The 21,665-nt window shown below is 41.7% G+C and overlaps 1 protein-coding gene across 1 annotated transcript; it reads right to left on the bottom strand.

Moving 5' to 3' along the window:
* Positions 1–8,720: 8,720 nt before the first annotated feature.
* On the bottom strand, positions 8,721–18,277 carry NEFM (neurofilament medium chain). Its single transcript, XM_026671294.2, has 3 exons — positions 17,140–18,277; positions 12,955–13,079; positions 8,721–10,991 (listed from the first exon to the last, which is right to left on the bottom strand). Exons 1-3 carry the CDS (start codon positions 18,211–18,213, stop codon positions 9,323–9,325), a joined length of 2,868 nt encoding a protein of 955 aa, XP_026527079.2. The 5' UTR covers positions 18,214–18,277; the 3' UTR covers positions 8,721–9,322.
* Positions 18,278–21,665: the final 3,388 nt, after the last annotated feature.

The following is a 21,665-nucleotide window of genomic DNA, read 5'->3' as shown; positions in this document are numbered from 1 at the left end:
CTTTCAGTTTTAAGTATTTCTTGACTAATTCCAAAAGGGGTGCCTGAAATATTTATAATACATTCCATATCAAATAAGGTAGTGATTGTGATATGGACCACATGGTTCCACTGGTGGCTTTCCATAATAAGGGATGAACCAGAAACAAGGAAAGACAAGATTCTATTGGTCCACCAAACTTATGGGAAGAGTTTGGGTCAAGATCTCTCATAGAACCTATCTCGAGAGGATTGTTAGGATAAATAGATTAAAGCAGGGGTCAGAGTTGAAGTCCACAAGTCTTAAAGTGGCCAAGGTTGGAGACCCCTTGTTTGCCAACCTGAGCTGAAAAGACAAGATATAACTATTAAAACCCAACTATAATAATTTCACCAGATACAGCCTTTAGTATCTTCAGAAAACAAAACTGGAATAGTCTCCAACAGTGGTTAACTCAGCTTGAAGTATATTCAGATGAGATATTTGCTGAGTTCACACAATATGGTTATGTAGTTCATGAGACCATGACGGATGAACTATCAATCAAAAAAAGGTTTGATTGAATTCTAAAGGACCCCACAGGTTTCTCTTGTGTTATGCAAACACTAAAATAGGTCAGTGATGGGAAAGATCTTCAAACCTTAGCTAGTCTGGCCTTCAAGAAAAAGTCAAAGATACAGAATGACTGATGAGAACAAGTCTCATCATTATAGGATTCCATGTTCAGCCTTGACAGCTCAACCTGACCCCAGCACATGGCTACTTTTGCCTTTCCACCCAATAGGAAAAAGGTCAATGATGTAAAGTTCTCCCAGGATTCTCCTAGTACTAGGCTTCATGCGGTGCTAATATGACTGAAGAGTATAAAGGCTACTATCAGAATACAACACTATTATAAGCTAAAGTATATAAACAGAGGAAGCCCCATTCCATTCCAGCACTGAAGATGGTTAGAAACCAGGAAACTTAGAGTTCTAGTCCCACTTTAGCCATGAAAGCCAACTAGGTGACTCTAGACCAATCCCAAGGAGATTATGACTTCTAGACCCACCATAAGCATGAAAGTTGACTGGGTGACTGGGCCAATCACCAGGAGATTGTGAGTTCTAGTCCAGCCTTAGGCATGGAAACTGGCTGGGAGACTTTGGGCTAATTATTTTCTCTCAGTCTAACCCAACTCACAGGGTTGTTGGGGGAAAATAGGAGGAGAAAGGAGCATTAGGTATGTTTGTTATCTTGAGTTATTTGTAAAAATAATACAGGTGGGATAAAAATAAATACATAAATGACATCCAAATGAGATGTCTGCATAAAAACAACCAAGCTCAGAGAGTACCAAGAACTCCACGGATTATATATTTTCCCAGAACTGCTGAAAAAAACCAGGTTGACTTAAATTATGCAAATGTAAGCATGTCCTTGTGTTCAACACTTTCAGAATGAAAAAAGATTGTGCCGGAGCCAAACTGATGTGATGCTTAATGGAATTCTGAAGATAATGCCTCAAGGGCATATTAGAACACTTTGCAAAGCAAAAAAATAGCAAAATGATAAATTAGGAAAAACAGTTAGATATTTATTTTTTATTAATTTGACAGTATTTCTAATCCACTCCAATACAAAATGATCCAGGATCCTGAAATAATACTCGCTAAGAAAGGGGTGCAGGGAGACAGGAAGAAAAAAAACCTAGGGCAGGACAGAACTTTCCATCTTCCAAATTCTATTGATCAGAGTTTCCAGAAGGTTTTGTCTTTGTTTATGCTGGTTAGGACTGATGGGATTTGAAGTCCACTATATGGCACCCTTGCATTAACCATGGGGGGAAAAAAGGCTTGCCTTTGGGACATACATTATTTATTGCCGTCCTACGATGTTCAGAGTTTACATATGTCAGATCCTTAATATTTTCTTTTCACATTTGCAGCCAAGATTTTATTCTTTCAGTTTTATTTACATGTGCAGAAGAAGAGGCTGATGGACACAAATATCAACTAAAGCACTGTGGAATTGTGTTGGTATCATGGCTATTGCGTATATGTACAACATTGCTTTCCTTTACCTGACTTGAAAAGAAGACGTGAAATACAGATAGTCCTTGACTTATGATCACTATGTGGACCACAATTTCTGTTGCTAAGCAAGGTGAAGTGTCTGATTTTATGACTTTTTTGGCCATGTTAAGTAAATCAGTGCAGTTGTTAAGTGAACCATGAAATTGTTCAGCAAATCTGGCTTCCCCCATTGATTTTTCTTGTCAGAAGCCAGCTGGGGAAGTTCACATATGATGATCGCTCGAACCTTGGATGGTGCAACACAACATGCCAGTTGCCAATACCTGAATTTTTATCATGTGACTGTGGGGAAGCAGCAATGGTTGCAACTGTGAGGAACAGTCATAAATCACTTTTTTTTCCATGCTGTTGTAACTTTGAATGGTTGTAAGTCTAGGGTTACCTGTATGTAAATAGCAATGAGGGAAGAAGGAAAAAAGAAAAGAAAAAAGAAAGTGGGGGTCAGCCGCCACCTTCATTAAACATATCCTGTTTTGAGTTTCTTTAACTTCTTTTCTTTAAGGTGATTTCATTGTTTTCACTCATAAGCTTTAAAGCAGGGGTATGCACCCTTAGCAAATTTAAGACCCCGTGGACTTTAGTGCCCAGAATTCTGGAAGTTGAAGTGCATGGTTCATAAAGTTGGATACCTGTACTCTAAAGTATAGGAAATCAAATCACATTACCCTGTGAGAAAATCAAACATACAGCTTCCAATTTTAGTTTACATGCAATACTAGAAATAAATCAATTATACAGAACCTCCAGATCTCTTTAACTCAGGGACAGACAATTTAAGGTTTTCCCAATTATTGGGCTCAAGATCTTAATGACTTGCTGTTGGCCATAATGGTTGTGTTTAGTGAGGGCTGAAACAAACACCCAAATGTTTAGCAGAATCTTTTTTTCATCTTTTACTGCTTAAGCTATTGACCAATCACTGAAAAACAACACTAAATATTGGCTTAGAAAGTCAATACTGTAAATGCCAACCAATTTTCGATCAACCTGAATTTTTTTCTGGTAATTTTTTCATGTCTTCCCCAAATCCAGTTCTTGCATTCATTTGCTTGAAAGAACAGATTCTTTATTTAGAAGTATGTTCCCCTTGAATTCAGTGCAAATAGTGCATGGGACACACCATAGTCTCTGTATCAAATATAACAATAATTTTTCCTTTCCTGTTTCTTTTACAAGCTCCCTGTGACTTTTGTGAAAACAATACTATAAACCAGGGGTTGCCAACCTTTTGGACCTCAGGGACCACCAAACTCATAAATCCTGCAGACCAGAGACCCTGGGAAAATCCCCCAAAAAAGTCTGCAGGAAAATTGCCCACCCCATTATCCTATGGATTGATCATTCTTTATTTGGGATTGCAGGATACCATCTCCAGCTCTGTTCTTGGGGAGAAAGAGAGAGAGAGAGAGACTGGCTTTTGGTTTCATGCAAGGAGAGCAGCAGAAGCAGCAGAAGTCTTTCTTTCCCCCAAACTCCACCAGAAATAAGTCTTTGCCAGTGCAGCCTCTTGGAGCAGGATGCCTTGCAGGGTCCCAAAGACTCATTTCTGGTGGAGTTTGGGGGAGAGAAAGAAAGACTTTTGCTGCTTTCCTCATGTGCAGCCAAAAGAAGAAGAAGAAAGAAGCAGAAAGAAGCAGCCCTGTGGCCAGACAAGGTGCATGGGGCGAGTGGGGCAAATCCCCCCCTCTGCCCTTTTCCCCCTCCCCTCACTACCTCGTGTTGTTCGCAATGCAAGTGACGCAAGCCTTGTCTTCCCATGGGCCATGTGGGTGGCACAGCCTTGTGTTCCCATGCAACCTGGATTAATTGCTTTGGGGGGGAGGTGCTTTGGGGGGACATTTCTTTGTGAACATCAAAATTTTCTTGTGGACCACCAGTAACCCCCGGCCCACTGGTTGTGACCTCTGCTATAAACTGAAGGAAAGCTACACATCTAAAACAGAGGATAACCCAGGATTGTTTTTTCCCCTGATGCAACTATTAGTCACTAGGAATATCCATTATGTTTATGAACTCTGGAGTTGGACCAGGTTTTTTTTTTTTTTTTTTTTGACGCATTGCAACAAAAGAGAGGAGGAATGCAGGCAACTTCCAAGGAATAGGAAACTAACAACAGCAATAAAAAGGGGCTACCTTGTTGGCTGTTCAAAGAGCTACTTAGCAACTGGGAGTGGGGAAGAATTTACATTAAGGTCATTTTTCCCTTCTTCATCCCATTTTGATTTATATGTCCGTCTCTCCTGGCAACTGGGTAGTTTACAAATGGTTAAAAACCTTAAAGACAAGAAAAGCAGTAATTAACAAAAATGAAGAATAGATGACGAGAAGGGCAAAACTGGATGGGAGCAAAAGAGGTCAATATCAGCCTTCAAGATTTTCTCCCTTTGCTTTGCATCATTCGGCTGTCATAAGTAACGGGGGGAGGAGGGGGGAAGATTATGGGAAGTGAGCTGGAGGTGTTACAAACTGAATTGTATAAACTGGGGGGCGGGATACATTCTTGCTTAGGTTTCTATTCCTTGCTTTCTCTTCTATGCTATGCGCAGCTGCAAACCTTTATCAAAATATGCCAAGGTCAACGGACAGAAGCCTCATCACCACCTGGAGATGTCCACATGATGATATTCACAACTTTTAATTGGAAGAACCATTTGAACTATTGGGGGTGGGAACATTGCCATACTTTGTATATGTGATTTACGTGACCATTTTCTCAGATTCAGAATTATTTTGTTGCTACCACTTGATTTCCAGTAAAAGATATCTTTTCTCTAATTAAAAGAGTCTTAAGTATTTCTTTCTTGGATTTTGAATGGTGCACCAGCTGACAGTCAACCTACACAGTTGAAATGGAGCTTTAGTCACCTTTCTCAAAGGACCAGATGAAGAGCGAGGTCTACAAGACTCTTCAAAACACCAGTAGAGTGAGGGATCTTTGGGGTCTTGAGGTGGGAACTTCATTCCAGAGGGCAGGTGCAATTACACCGAAGGGATGCTTCCAGGTTCTTAATAGAATAGGTCCTTTAATAGAAGGAACCTGGAGTGTGCCAGCCATGCCAGAGTGAATCAGCTGGGCAGATATTATGGGAGACAGATTATTTACATATGTCTTTGTGAAGGATGCTTAACTTGTCAAATTTTGTTCTCCAGCTTTCCTAGATTTTGTATTTTGATCTACATGTTGCCTTGTGGCTTCTTCAACTATTCTAAAGAGAAGCTCACTTGGTAAATTTGAGTCTGTCTCTCCATTCAGCACACTTCCCAGGTTTGTTCATTATGAGGGGGGGAAATTTGAGAAAGGAAGTATTATCTAGATGTATTTTAGCTCTTAGACAAAAGGCAAGATGAACATCTAATAAGATTGGCTAAATGTCTATGGAGATTCTTAATCATCCAAGTCATAGTTGTCCAAAAATCTGCTTTTCCAAAAGGCAACTTGACTTTCTTGTTTTTTTCCTTGAGAACTGAAGAAGCTTCTTGGATGAGAATCAAAATGTTTTCAAGGAAAAAAAACAAGAAAGTCCAGTTGCCTTTTGGAAAAACCACCTTTGGGATATAACAAGATTGTGAGGTTGTTTGTCACCCGGAGTCACTTGCTGAGATGGGCAGACATGCGAATTGAATGAATAAATAACAAATAAAAATTGATTCATTATTTGCTTACTATTCATTGTCTGTTTTCTGAACAATTTTTCCTAAGGACGGGTCAATTGGTATGAAAGATTGCTTAATTTTATTAACATGCAAGCATTTTGTGTGTGTGTGTGTGTGTGTGTGTGTGTGTGTAGATCCAATATGGGCATTTTCCCTCTGATTTTTGTATACCAGAGTAGGCAATCAGATTCATTTTTGGTAGTCCTGAATCTTTCTCAACTGCTGAAAAATAAATGCAGTTTGAGCTATTTTGAGGCAGATAACAGATGAAGACTGCAGAGGAAAAACATGTAAGACAGGCACAACTTCACAATACCAGAAAAGCATCTGAAAATATTAATTCTTGTACATTGCATAACTTATCCCAAAGGTGCTTTTTCAAGAAGCAACTGAACATTGTTTTTCTTTGAAGACATTTTGCTTCTCATCCAAGAAGCTTCTTCAGCTCTGACTCAATGGTTGGAATGGAAGGATTTATATTCCTTGCAGACAGTTGGTCATTTGCATTCTTTTTAGAAAGTCATTGAGGCCACTTGGAGGTTTGCCTGTGTCCTCAGGATCACCTGAGTACTACAAATGGATGTGGAGCTTTCTCGGAACTGCTGAAAGGAGAACAAACCCATCAGGACAAGATTCAGCAGTCCATCTGCATTTAAAAGACAAAGGCCACTCTTTTGAAGATAGCAAAATCCACATTTTAGACAGAGAGGACTGCTGGTTTGAAAGAGGCCATCTATATCAAAATTGAACGCCTCCCTCTCAACAGAGGGGGAGAGATACGACATCATATATTTCCAGTCTATAATACAGTCTTTTCATCTCCACACCCATCCAAGAAGGTTCCACACCCATTTGCACCAATCAGGTGACCCTGAGGACAGAGATAAACCTCCAAGTGGCATCAATGACCTTTCTCTAAAAGGATGCAAATGACTAGCTGTCTGCAAGGAATATAAGTCCTTCAATTCCCCACCATCCAGTCAGAGCTGAAGAACCTTCTTGGATGAGAAGTGAAATGTCTTCAAAGAAAAACAAGAAAGTTCAGTTGCCTCTTGAAAAAGCATCTTTCGGACAACCATGGTCTGGATGATGGAGAATCTCCATATACATTCCACAACTTATTTCACCTATTCTAGTGGTTCTAGTGGTTGTATTTGAACATCATGATAGGCTTAGTTGAATAATCATTCTGGTAGGTTGTTCTTGTGGCTTAGCATGCTGTGGGAACTGATCGTGTTTGGTTAATTCTTATTTCAACCATGCCAGAAAAATTGATTAATTTGGTAACCAATGAAGCCTGTTCACTGAGTGCACCATAGCTCTCAAGGACAGTGGTTAACAAGCACAGTGGAACAATTGCATTTAGGTTCTATTGGTGGGCTTTCTAGAATTGTTCAGTTGACCAACATGCAAGCAGGATGCTGTATTAGATAGAAGTTAGATCCAATATAGCTCCATTCTTTTAAATCATGATGTTTAGAATAGGAATATGCATTATTAATTCCATTTAGGATTTGTGCTGAATGTCTAGAAACTGAGATAAGTTCCTAGGATGGGCTATGGTTTGTCCATAGAGAAACTTCTTGAAAAGTCTTTAGGTTTTTGGTGTGCTCCTATAGAAGGGCCTCTTATCTCCTGGATCCTTTTATGTTCTTTGAGTCTGAGCATCTCATTAATACTTCAGCTGGTGTCTAATTTATTGATATCATTGAACAGTTAGTCGATCCTGAGACATTTTCCCTCCCCACCCCAAATATCCCAAAGGTTGAAGAAGTTATAAAGAGGGAAACCAGCTAAAATTTGACAGTAAATTGGGTGCTTATTTTCTTCTAAAACAACTTTTCCCAACACAACCCATATTAGTGTTTCAAATCCCACCAATATTATGGGAACTGCAGGGCTGGATTATAATTGTAATTTCCATTGAAATTAAATCCTTTTTGTGACAACTTAGCAATATATACACCTTGGGGGGGCATTGTGAAACATCCTATCTTTATTAGAAATTGTATTATCTTTTCCTTCAAGTTACCCAATGTTAGAATACAAACACTGGTTCACATTGTACAAACTTGTTCAAATTCACCCGCACCATTAAAAGGATTAAAAGGGTGCCTTGTGAGCTTATCTATTTCCTAGTGGGCTCAATTATTCACTCCAAGGTGCCTGTGTTTACATGTGTGCACCTGTGCTTTAAAAAGAACCAAATTCAGAATCCTTTTTAAAGCAATATTTTGGCTATGGACTCAAATGCTTATTTCATTTGCAATTCAACTATTGTGATCTAACAGCAGAAGAAAGAAATCTCTCAGAGCCAAATTATATAATATTTTAGAGCAAATCTCCCATTTATTTGTCCCAAAGGTGCTTTTTCAAGAGGCAGCTGGACTTTGTTTTTCTTTGAAGAGGTTTCACTTCTCATCCAAGAAGCTTCTTCAGCTCTGACTTCTTGGATGAAGCTTCTTGGATGAGAAGTCAAGAAGAAAAATCAGAAAGTCCAGTTGCCTCTTGAAAAAGCATGGTTTGGGACAACTATGACCTGGATGACTGAGAATCTCCATAGATACTCCCACTTATTTCTTTGTTTTGTTGATTCTCCTGTGAGATCTCAATGCATAGTTTATTTTATTTAATTCCACATGTACAACTACACCCTTGTGCGTGTACATATGCCCAATATTTGGGCCAGGTGGACAGAGAATTACGCTACATTTCCTGTTGCAGGAATTTCCTTTCAATTTGTGAACCTTAAAAACACCTAGATGTAATGGGGGAACACATTTAATTCCAAGAGCTACTGGGCTGTGTTATTTTTAATTTGGGCTTTCTTCCCTGCAAAGTGCCACTTGAGCACTAAATATTCCTGCAGATGTGTGTGAATTGGGAGGGTGTAATTTCAAATGTACTTCTGCAGTTTAGTTTTTCAAATTCTGTGCTCTTAAATAACTGCAAAGACCTACCTCTTAAAACATTGGACCTCAGAAAGAGAGCAAAGATTCCAGCAAACCAAGCTCATTTCCAATATGACCTTTATTGAGCACAAACGGCTGTGGCTGCTTAACATCAAACAACAAAAGGTTGCATACTGTGCGTGTCAACATAGGTTCTCTCATGGACAGAAGTCCCATCTTAATTGCACCAGTGAGGTAAACATAATTGTTAAGTAGCTTAAGGCTAGGAGAATTCAGGGTATTTTTTTTAAATTCATTCTTTTGTTATGGTTTATTTGGCTCAGTTTATTCTTTGCATAATACATCTGAAGACATTCCTCAGAAGCGTCCAAACAGCAGCTTGGGAAAATTCAGCAACTTCCCCTGGAAGAGTAACAGCTCATGCATGGTTAAAAAACAAACAAACAAACAAATCCCAAAGTTCTGCAGAAGGAGTGCACCAGGCTTGCATGCATCCCCTCCCCAACCCCTGGGAATGGTATGGCACAGAAATCATAAATATTTATCAGAAAAAAGAAAAAACCAACAGTCCTTTTTGGAGATGCCATGAGAGAACCCGTTCTGCTGAGAAGCCGCCACTTTCATGCATTTTTTTTTGCAGCTGTCTTATGGCTTAACCTTTTGCACCAATCCAAGCTCCTTCGAGAAGGGGAAATGATTATTTTAGTCACCGTTTTCCTTGATTTCTTTGACTATGGCATGTGAAGAAGTCACCTTCTCCACTGTCTTGGTGGACACCAATTTCTCTGTCACGGCATCGTCATGTTCTTCCATCTTCTGGGTGACGGTCACAGACTTGGTGATGTAGGTAGTGGTCCCATCATCTTCACTGGTGATCTTCTCGACTTTTTTTGTCACTACAACTTTCTCTTCACTCTTCTCCTTCTTCTCCTCGGAGGGGCTCACATCCAGGCCATTGGTGATGATAGCTTTATCTTCTTCTTGCTTTGAGTCATCTACTTCCTCCCCCTTATCGTCAACTTCCCCATTGACTGCTATGTCTTCCTTACTTGCTTCCTTTGAAGTTTTTTCTTTTGATTCTTTTCCTGCACCAACGGTGGCTGCCTTTGTGGTGGAGATAAGCTCTTCCACACCTTTCACTGGAGAGCTTGGCTTTTCAGGAGAAACAGCCTTCTCTGGAGAGGCTGCCTTCTCTGGAGTCCCTGCTTTTTCTGGAGTCCCTGTTTTTTCTGGAGTCCCTGCTTTTTCTGGAGATGCTGCCTTCTCTGGAGTGCCTGGTTTTTCTGGAGTTCCAGCCTTCTCTGGAGTCCCTGCTTTTTGTGGAGATGCTGCCTTCTCTGGAGTCCCTGCTTTTTCTGGAGAGGCTGCCTTCTCTGGAGTCCCTGCCTTCTCTGGAGTCCCTGCCTTCTCTGGAGTCCCTGCCTTTTCTGGAGAGGCTGCCTTTTCTGGAGAGGCTGCCTTCTCTGGAGTCCCTGCCTTCTCTGGAGAGGCTGGCTTCCCTGGAGAGGCAGCCTTCTCTGGAGTCCCAGCCTTGTCTGGAGTCCCTGCCTTCTCTGGAGAGGCTGCCTTCTCTGGAGTCCCAGCCTTTTCTGGAGTCCCAGCCTTTTCTGGAATCCCAGTCTTTTCTGGACTGCCTGCTTTTTCTGGAGTGCTTGGTTTCTCAGGAGATGCTGTTTTTGCTGGGGATTCTGCTTTCTCGGTTTGTTCTTCCTTCTCCTCTGCTGCCTCACCCTCTTGATCACCCCCTTCATCTTCTTTACTTTCTTCTATCACAGGTGATTTGGGGGGTGATTTGGGAGGAGATGTTTTCACCTTTTCTACCTTCTCTGGTGCAATGACTTCTCCTACATCTCCTTCAGGCTCTTCTGCTACTTCAGGTTCAGCTTCCTCAGCTTCTCCTTCACCTGCCTCTTCTGCTTCTTCCTCACCTTCTTCCTTTTCACTTTTTTCTTCTTCTTTTTCTGATCCTTCTTCTGCCACATCAGATTTTGCACCTTCCTCTTCTTCCTCCTCTTCTTCTTCCCCTTCTTCTTCTGGGGCTGCAGCTGCAACTGCAGCCTTTTCCTCTGCTATAATTTCCTCTTCTAGAACTTCTTCCTCCTTTTCTTCACCTGCTATAGTTTCTGCAGCCAGTTCTTCAGCCATGGCTTCAAGAGCTTCATCCAGTTCACTTTTCTCATTCTCTACTTTGGTCTCTTCAATTATTTCTTCTACAAACTTGTGTTGGACCTTTAATTTTGGTGGTTCAGCTTTTGATTTCTGTATTTTGGTAGTTGATATTGTTACGGAAGGTTGCCTATGTGTGAATGTTGGCCCAGTGATGCTGCCAGAAAAGGCACTGAATCTTGTTTCTTCACCCTCAAGAAGTTTCCTACAGAAATAAGAGGGAAACTGTTAATATGCATCACCAACTTCTCAAGGCAAAGGTATGCATACATATGTGTGCCTATAGTAATAACACTTAGACTTATATATCACTTCACAGTGCTTTATAGCCCTTTCTAAGTGGTTTACAGAGTCAGCATATTGCCTCCAACAATCTGTGTCCTCATTTTAATGACATCAGAAGAATGGAAGGCTTAGTCAACCCTGAGCCAGTGAGAATCGAAGCCTTGGCAGTCAGCAGAATTAGCCTGCAATACTTTATTCTGACCACTGCACCACCACTGCTCCTTGTATATACCCATCTGTATACACCCAAAGACAGATGGACATCTCTGTAAGAAGCTGAAATAGGTTTAAAATATTCTCTCTTTAGTAAAGAGAGCAGTGACATCTTATGCTCCTTACTATTCTTTTTCTGAACCACTTTGCTGATATGAATGGAAGAGATACGATTGGTCATTAACTTCCAATTCACGTCCTCCTCTCACGATTAAGAAATGTAGAGGAAACAACAACCAGCTCAGTTGCTTCCCTTGTATCTGCATAATTTATATCTCCATTTTCCAGATTATGTATATTTCTGAGTGATCATTCATGAATGCAAAGAGGAGTCTAATTTTAGAAGTACTAAGAATCCTGGGATTGCTATGAAGAAACTTGCATTGGTTTAAAAAGCTGTTGCATGAGCTGGAATGCAGGTTAGGCCCCCTGATCTATATTTTTTTTATCAGTGACAATATGCTTGAAATATGGCTTAATTGTGCCCTTTACATTTTTGTTTCTTTTTGTAGTAAGCGAATAATACCTACAGTTGTCGCTATTTTCCCCATGTAGAGTTAGCAACTTTGAATGCCAACCCAAATGACCACTGGAATTTCTAACTATTGTTTGCAAATAGTACTCCATGTAATAAATGAATCCTTTTGTCATTAAAGTGAACAAAAAAAATGAATCATTAAGATGAAACGTATGATTTTTCTTAAGAGCAATTTCCTTTGCATACATGCATATTAGCACATTCTAGCACTTTCAAAATAGCTCTATGTTGGAAAATTTAAACTCCTCAAGGAAATTTAAATATTTAGTATAATGACTTATTGACAAAGAATTAAAATCTCTTCTTGGATTAAAAAAAAATACAGGCATAAAGTATCCAGCAGCAGCATCCAACTAACAAAATTTAAAAAAAAAATCCTTTATTTATAACCAGATATAAATGTTTACTGTAGACAACAAGGGCCAATTGCACTATTTGTCTGGAAACCTGTGGTCAGAATAGTTCCCTAGATTAGCAATCTCATTTATCTGATTTTTTGGTAAAATCCCAAATAATCCTGAAAAAAAGGTTAATAGCAATGACATAATGATTATGCTACTAATGTGAAATTAAAAATGAAAACAAAAAAAACTTTGAAAGTTCCATTTAATTTTCCTTTGGGGCTTTCTAAAGATGTTTAAAAGAAGAAAATCTTCCATTCCAGGCTGCAGCAACTACATTTTGTAAGCAACAAAATGAGATAGAGAGAAAAAAAAGAACTTCAAGAAACAGCACATACTACTAGTCTTACTGATTTCAGGAAGGATTTTGTTAATATGATAGTTCCATAGCATAACGCTGCTACCCAAATATAAGTTTGGTTGATTTCAGCAGGACTTCCTTCCTTTATAGGACAAAAACATAGTTCATTGAAAATCACAGTTGATCTCTTTCAAGCCAGTCAATATTCCATCAAAGGAATTGGATAGCTTTCTACTACACATAATGTTACTTTAAGAAGCAAAAAAACATGATTCCTTTACCAGATATGAATTCAAAGAGTGCTAAAATGCCAGCAAAACTCCCTGCTAGCAGTCACAGAGCCTCCTCTGTTGCAGTTGAGTTGTGCTGCAGCTAAAAGTGTCTGCAATAGAACTGCCTGTCTGGTTACATCTGCATTGCGTTCTAATACCTGTAGGCAGCAATTTCAATATCGAGAGCCATCTTGACATTGAGGAGGTCTTGGTATTCCCTCAGGTGACGTGCCATCTCCCACTTGGTACCTCTCAGCTCATTTTCAAGCTGTTGGATCGTGTCCTGCAACCAAGACACAGATGGTTCTTGAGGATGGGTGCAAAAATCTCAGGCACAATTGGATACCAGGGGGTGGGACTGAAGGAGAGAATAAAGTGTAGAAGATGATAGACTAGAAACAGAGACACAAACAACCAGATTGAAAGTAGAATTAAAGGATAATGAATTGAAAATACTATCTTGACCAAAATTGCTCTTAAGAATTAAAGTTTTTCGACAGCATTATAAAAACACCCAGTGCTGAGATTCTGAAAGCTCAAAGTTAAGAAGCAATAGATTGAGGAAAATCCTAGGATGCTATTATCCATTTGTAGAGAAGATCCTTACCGGGGTATCCCTTTTATTAAAAATTTTTAAGAACTATTTCTAAAAATTAAAAGATCTTTTCCAACCTGGCACTCTCTAAATGCTTTGGACGACAATTCCCATCAGGTTGGCCCAGCTGGCTAAGGCAGATGGGAACTGTGGTCTGTTGAGGGCTCCAGGCTAAAAAAAAAAAAAAGGCCGGATCTAAAAATACCAACATTCTGATGGTTACCTGGACTCAGTTTTCTTTTATAAATCATGCCATTTTTGTGAAAACAAATGTTGGCATCTTGAGAATCAGGATGATTGGACCGGAGAGAGGGATCTTCAAAAACTATCTCTTTCCTAACAACAAAAATGCCTGTAACTATTTGTACTGCGTATATACACTTCTCTGAGTCAGCATTGACAGGCCTAGTTTAGTCCCTGAAATTTTGCTGGCAAAATTTTGGAAGTGGCTTGCCATTGCTTGCCTCCTAGAGCTGAGAGTGACTAACTGGCCCAAAGCCACCTAGTTCTGCCTAAGGTGGGACTGAACTCAAGGTTTGCTGGTCTCTAGCTGGGTGACTTAACTACTAGACCAAACTGCAGCAAAGTTCTTAAGATTATTTATGTGCTGCAGCTAAAATGCTTAGCCAAGATGCTTTTTTTTTTTTTAACCAGTCAGCTTTGATCTGACTAGTGAGAAGTTACTCTTTTTCCAATGTTGGTTCTGCCTTCCAGATCCTCTGGAATAGCATTTCAATGAAAGCAAAAAAAGATAACAGAGCAAAGGGATTGGATAATCACCAGCAAGCTTTCCCTCTGCTGTCTACAGTTCAGTTTTGGCAAGGTGGATGATGCAGCAGAAATAGTACGGTAATTATATCCTAATCAAATCCCAAGGAATTTAATACAGGTTAATACTAAGTCTTCAGGACTCATGCAAACAATATGGTACTTAATGCATGAGACAGATTTTCCATGTCTATAAGATTTTCACTAGAAAAAGAAAAATATTTGGGGCAAAGAGTTTGGGAAATCTCTGCATTATGTTCAACTAATTCCAGCAGTGCCGGGAATTTTCCCTGGGAAATCCCAATGAATGTGACATTGGTTTTAAGTTTGCATTACGAAATGAATTTTTGGCATATAAAGAAAGCCAGCAGTATTAAGTGATGAAACCTTTTGCTCTGCATCGGCCATTGCAGGTATACATTCCGTCACTCTTTCTATTATGCACTTCTGCAATGGCCAATTTTGCAGCTGCAAGGGAGATGACACTGCATCAATTTCTAAAATACCGGTAACCCGGATATTAAACTATCCCCAGAAACACAGCCTATCAAATCTGCTTGCTGACTGAGGTTTATCCTAGATTTAAAGGATTACACATCTTTTTGTAATGCTTAATGTCACCCAAGAGGATTTTTTTTTTTTAAAAAAAAAGCTTCCTTCTGATGCCAGCCAGACAACTTTATGATTTTTGATGCCAGAAAGTTCTGCATTGCAGAACCTTGGGGTGGATCTGCATTTAGACTGATGGACTTCCTTTTCTGGATTTCCTTTTTATCTTCTTCCTAAAGGGAAGTCATTTAGATTTGTCAAACGGCCTCACTGGAGGTAATTAACTGGATCTGAAATAAAATAGCAGCATGGATTTTTCACTGAGTCTGCTTAGGGATCGGCTGAGCAGGAACACCTTCTGCATTGCAGGCAGTTGCTTTCTAAAAGCAAATGTTATGTTAACTCATCATTCAAAAAAGAACCCCAACAGCACAGCACAATGACTGTCACTTTCAGGTTGTAAGGAGCCATCCGGCAACTGTCTCTTCAGATTCCTGCTGAGTCATCAGCCTGCAGATGGATTTTTGGGAAGCAATAAGGCAAATCACTCTAGAATACTCTAGAAATGTTGGTTTTTCTATTGCAGGTATACTTAAAGCCCAGTTTTATATGCAGATTGTTCCCTCCTATCCTTTTATTCCCCTCCCCACCTTTTATAGCATTCTGGATTTGTTGCTTATTTAAACTCTTCCTTTAAAATTATTAATGGAGTGTTTTTTTTTTAAACCCTCCTTATAGGACATGGCTTACAACCCAGATGCTTTGCAACTCTGATGCAGAATCATTTTTGATGCTCAAGCATAAAACATGAAGTATTTATCAGTGCTGACAACTCAGAAGAACACTCCCCCCCTCATGTCCATTTTTTGGATGCTGTTGGAGAGGCAGGTTTGATTAAGCTTATTACTAATTAAGGGGGTTCACTGAACATTATTAAAATGTTCCAATTTATTCCTTTGGCATAGTGAATCTATCCCATTTTGCCTTTTTAAAACTGATCCTGTGGGGTTTTTTGGTCAATATTAGTAACCCTGAGAAAGAAATTGGAACTTTAATTAACTTTGAAGCCAGTTTCACAGCCTTCTCTCCATACATTTTTCCCTCTGTGCTAATAGTATTTAGAAATTGATTGTGGCAACTCTGTACAGAACCAATTTTCCTTCTCCAATCCCTTTTTAGCAGCTGCATTTTGAGAAAGGAAACCCCAAGAATTGCATTTCTTTTTATTCCAAGTCTTCTCTCTCCCCCCCCCCCCAAGTAACTTCTGATCCAGCACAGATCCTATTTGATGGTGATCCCTTGTGTATTCTTCTCAATTCTGTGCATTTTTGGACAGCCTGAAATAAAAGTGTGTATAATAAAAATAAAAAATAAAGACTCGTGCACCTTACTTTTGTCATGACCTTTGAAGTACCATTTCATGTTCCAATCGCCCCATTCCCAGTTACAAGAAGAACTATGCTGGCTGGAGAATTCTGGCAGTTGAAGTCCACAATCCTTAAAATTGTCATGTTTGGGGACCCCTGTTCTGCATAATAAAAAAATGTCTTCTTCCTTGCTCCATTTCCCCCCTCCCTTTTTGTGGCACCCCTCAAGAAGCTGCACAAAGTATTTTCTCTGTACCACTGGGTTGGCACACTCACACTTCCTTTTGATGGAAACGTTCCCCCAAAAAAAAAGACATTGGAAGGCAGCCAGGAAGAATGGAGAAGCAAGAGGCATCTCACAGAACTGTTGTGACATGTGATCTATTCCCAAAAGAGACCTAAAGAGAAATTTTGTCAGGTGACTCCCATTTTATAAATGGGATTCCCCCCCCTCCCCCAGCTATAACTTATGGATTCCACTTTGACTCAAACTGCCAAGTCTCAGACAAGGGCTCTCCTGTTTAGTAGGGATGGTTGAGCTAATGAGGGAGGGGGCTTACCTTTCCCCTCCTTGCCTGCCTGCCCCTCCCAGTTCCATTATGCCTGAAAGCTGGCAAAATCCCCACTTGACTGGGGGGGCGGAATGGGCCTCTTCCTGCTCTAGTTCCACCCCCACAGCCATAATGTTAAAGCTGAAGTCCCCCCCTTGGATGTTAATTTCTTTCACACAGAGGTGGGGGCATGGACCCTTTCTGTCATCACCCCCACAGTTGACTTCTCCCATATCTTTATAGTTTAACTTAAGACAGGACAGGGTCTTTCTTCTCCTCCAGTTGAGGTAGGGACCTACTGCTTTGTCCTTTCCCAGTTCCACTCCCTACCCCACCCCACCATGCCACACCCCCTTCTATTGAACCTTCATTTATCCATGCATAGGAGGCCCCTCCTACTTCATTTCACCCCTCCCCCCTGTGGCAATCCCCAGCAGGGTCTACAAGCTCCAAAGAACCCGATCCAGGAAGAGTTCTCTCCTCCGAGATCACCTATCCGAGCCCCGTGCTTACTTGGTAAGTGGAGAGATCCTGGTTGTGGCGTTCCTCAATGTCGTTCAGCTGACGCTCCAAGGACTCCTTAGTGCCGCGGACGGACTCCAGCTCGATGCTCTTGGCCTGGAGCTGCCGCCGGTACTCGGAGATCTCTTCCTTGGCCGAGCGGATGGCTTCCTTGTTCTGCTCGGCAGCCTCGGTGAGCTTGGCGTAGCGGCACTTGAACCATTCCTCGGCCTGGACCATGTTCTGATCGGAGTGGCACTCGAGCTGGGAGCGGATCTCCTTCAGGGCGGCCGAGAGGTCGGTCTTCAGGTAGTCCTTGCGCTCGACGGAGACGTGCGAGGCCTGGATCTGGGCCAGCAGATCAGCCACATCTTCCTCATGGTTGCCGCGCAGGAAGGCCACCTCGTCCAGCAGAGACTGCACCTTCTTGTCCAGCTCGACCTTCACCATGGACGCCTCCTCCATGTCCTTCCGCAGGGCGCGGGTGATGGCGTCGGCATCCTCGTGGAGGCGCGCCTCGTCCTCGAAGCGCTCCTTCAGGCGCTGGATGTCCTCCTCCAGGTGCTCCGAGTCGAGCTGCAGCGCCGCCTTCTCGTGGTTGACCTGCTCCAGGGCAACGCGGAGCTCGCGCAGCTCGTGCTCCAGGGCGACGCCCAGCTGCGAGCGGCCCACCTGCTTTTGCCGCAGGGCGGCCAGCTCGGCCTCCAGCTCCTTGTTCTGCTGCTCCAGCGAGTGCACCTTCTCGATGTAGCCGGCGAAGCGGTCATTCAGCCCCTGCAGCTGCTCCTTCTCGTTGGAGCGGGCCAACTTCAGCTCCACCGTCCCGCCGGCGCCGCCGCCGTTGAAGAGCGACGACTGGCTCAGCTCGAGGCTGTCGGTGGAGCTCAGCACCGTCGAGCCGTAGGAAGTCCGCGCGGGGCCCACATTGCGCTTATAAGTCGACGGGGCCGGGCTGGGCGAGCTCCGAGACCAGGACTGAGAACGGAAGCCGCTCGACGGCGACACGCTGGCCCGGCTGAAGGTGGTCCGGCTCTCGGCCACCCGCCGGTAAGACGGGTTGCTCAGCGGCTCCAGCGTGTAGCTCATCTTGGAAGACTTGGAAGAGGCGCCTTGGGCGGGTTTCCCGGCAGCGGACGACTCTGGAAAGCGGCGCCTTTTATATCGCAGCCGCACATTGTCTCCGAAGGGGGCGGGCTCGCCGGTATCACGCGTGCCGGGGAGGCGTAGCCAGTGGCCTCTATGTCCCGCCCTTCGAGGCCGAGCCACACCTTTCCCCTCTCGTTTTCTCCCCGGCCAAGAATTTCAGCCCAATTCCAGATATCAATTTCTGCCCCTTTCATATAAGCCTCTTTTCTTTCTCTCCCCCTCCCCCCTTTGGCCTGTATTTCCTCTCACCTCTTTGTATCTCTTGAATGGCGCTTAAAGCTTTGATCTACGGTGCCGTACGAAGTCACCTTCCTTCCCAAAGTTTCGTGGCTTTATGCTTTATGGTACCAAGTATGCACGGGACGGCATTCATTAACCAAGCCTTCCTCTTTCATCCTTCTCTCCGTTGCTTTTATCAGTGTTATTATCCACACGTATCTCCCCTGATTTAATTTTTTAATGCTTTTTCTTGACTCTTCCTCTACCTTTCACCTTCTCCCCTCCCCTCTCGCTTTCCCGTAGACGCCGCCGCTGCTGCAACGGAGGTCTATTGAGCAGCCGGCCCAGTTCGCTGCCTTCCCCTCTTCCCAACGCTCTGGAGGCGGCGGGATGGATTGGGCGGTGGCGGGATGGGGCATCGCTGCAGCTGAACCTCCTCTCTAGGAGAACATCCCGGCAAGCAGGCCTTGTGCTTAGCTTTGGGGGAAAGGGGCTGGCTCGGACGAGTTCAGGTAAGGCGTAGTGCGTCTCGCTTGGGGCAGCCATGGCGGTTTCAGCACCACGGCCAGCTCCGCGAGAAGAAAGGACTCCGGCCCATAGAAAACCAGAGAAAGTGAAGGAGTCTTCGCGTGTCTGTGGTGCGTGGGAAAAGGCGTGGTTTCGGGCCTCTGGACAGGAGATCTGAGCGAAAGAGAGGGTCTTGCCGGGTGTCTGCGAGTATCTGCATGTCTGGAGTTACTTTTCCATCTGCAATGCAGCGCTTCAGAGATAGCAGGAGGCAGAAACCTTCTGAGTCCCAGTTAAAAAATTTTTTTTCCCCTGAACCCCATAATAGATTCTTTTTTTAAAAAAAAAAGCTTTAAAAGAAATCCCGGACAGTTAAAGGTGTTATTTCTCAAGGATTTGACATTGAAAGGTCAAACATTCTGTACGTTGGGGGAGGGGAATTCAAAAGGAGTGGCTGCTTTATGATAACACAAACCACTCAGGGGCTTAAGAAGGAGAAAGAAGGGAGTAATTCAGCACAGCGGGTTGCACATTGACAAGAGCAATAGTACTTTAAAAAATGCTAAATCATTTTTATATCTGTCCCCACCTATTCCACAAATGCCATCTATGAATCAATCATCTGTCCACATTTATTAGCCTTATACCAACATCTTCTCCCATTTGGGTTGGGAATTTTATCCATGCTCCGTCTGATAGTAAGTTCCACTAAATTAAGTAGGGTGGGTTTTTTTTTCTGCAGAAGTTGTCTGCAGCACTTGCAAATGGTAGTAAGTTAGGCAAAAATCAGCACTATTTTGTTTCAGAGCCATTCCTTTGCACTCGACGGGACCATTCTCCAGAGTTTTTTTTTTTAAAAATGGAGTGACAATCTAAACATTAGCTATATCTAGGGAAAGAAGGCTATCGCCATCTTGAAACAAATTAAAAGATTTTGTTAACACCCAAAAGGCTCAAAGGAGAAACAATTTCACATGTTGAAATGATTCAGGTTTTTTTTTTTAATGAAGTAAGTTCTATTGCATACAAGAAGTCCCACTCCCAACTAACTACAACAGAATGCAGTTTCCCTGCCCCCAAACTTCTGTCCTGGGTTTAGTAGAGCCAATACATTTTCTATATGATTGTGAAATTTGCTAATTGTCCCCCCCACTTTTGCTTGATGCAAAGTAACAAAAGATTGATTTTTTGGCTTTATAGTGTCATTCCTCACCCTATCCAAGGTTGGAAGAGCAAAAAAACAACTTTGAAAGCCCTGGGTAAAGACATCAGACAGTTGTTGGCTCATAAATATGGTGTTGCCATAGAACTGCAGCACTGCAGTCTTTGTAAAAGGAAAACTGGGGCAGAAGACACTGGGAGGTTTTCTGATATACATCTGCATGTTTAGACTTCTGGTTTAAGTTCCCAACTGTGTGTGACCAGAAGGAATTATTTTAAAAAAGCACCCAGCCTTTCACATTAATTCAAGGTTCATCATCTTTTCCAGCTTATTTTGCAATGCATTGGTTCCTCCTGCCATACAGCAGGGGAAAACCACCTCCTTAAGGTTACTCGGGGAGGAAAGAAGAGCGCCCAAAGACAAAAATTTGGATGCTAGCAAGATTTCTCAAAGTGTTAACCTAAATGTGTAAAGCAAAGAACTCTCTGATAATTTGAATTTTGCTCTAGGAAGAAGAATGTCTTGTTCTAGCACCAAGTGGGAAAACCTAACTCTTTAACTTGTCTTTCTCTCTTTCTATTTCTGTCTCTGCTTTGCACGACACACAGCATCAAACATAATGCTGCCTCAGCTTACAATCCCATCCCATTAAAACTGGTGCTATTTACTCTGGTGTTAGCATATATTCTTTGCGATAGGACAGGTGCTATATGCATGTTTATTATAGCATTAAGTTCCACTTAGTTCTAAATAAAAATGTTTGGGTATGAATTTTTGTTCAGGCAAAGTTCTTAGTAAAATCACCATCATTATCAAACCTCATTTAAGGCAACAATAATACCATATATTTATTTGCTACTTCAGAACTAGATGTAATTTTCATGTTAATAACACCCCCACACACACAGTGAGTGTGGATTTTAGGCTTCCTGAGCTTATGATATCAGTTCAAAGTGGCATAAAGCATAATATTTTTGATTTACCGGTAGATTAAAAACAGCTTTTAAAAAATGTTGCAGTTAATGATTAGGTCTAAGTTGTTTTAGGTAATTAAAAAACCCCATGATTTTGAACAGTGCATTGTTATTCTGAATAGTAGCTAGTCTAAAGATGCAGAAGAAGCAACATTGTATAGCAAAAGAGAGTGGAACCTTAATAGAAGATTATGGAAAGCAATATCATAAGATTTTCTTTTTTCATTAATTAATATGAGGTATGTATTCCTCAGCATCTATCTAGCTTATTCATTAAATAATGCTTATCCAACATTGGTTTATTTAATTAATATCTAAAGCCTTTTCTTGTCTAAACATTTCAATGCAAATATTCTGGCGTTCCATCTCTCTTAAAAAAAACAACACACACATTGTTTGAAAGTATCATTGCCTGCTGTTTCTATTCTTCCATCTTCAGAGTGATGTTACTGAAAGCAATAAAGCTACTTCCAAGTAAGTGAATTATGATTTATTAGTATAGGGGAATGTATGTGTGCAATTGAACTATT

The sequence above is a fragment of the Notechis scutatus genome, chromosome 7 (assembly GCF_049901735.1).
Source record: "Notechis scutatus isolate UNSWTSFEM ecotype Mainland chromosome 7, rNotScu1.2, whole genome shotgun sequence".
Classification (NCBI taxonomy): Eukaryota; Metazoa; Chordata; class Lepidosauria; order Squamata; family Elapidae; genus Notechis; species Notechis scutatus.
The sequence above is the reverse complement of the archived record's forward strand: the minus strand, read 5'-3'. Positions and strand labels throughout refer to the sequence as shown.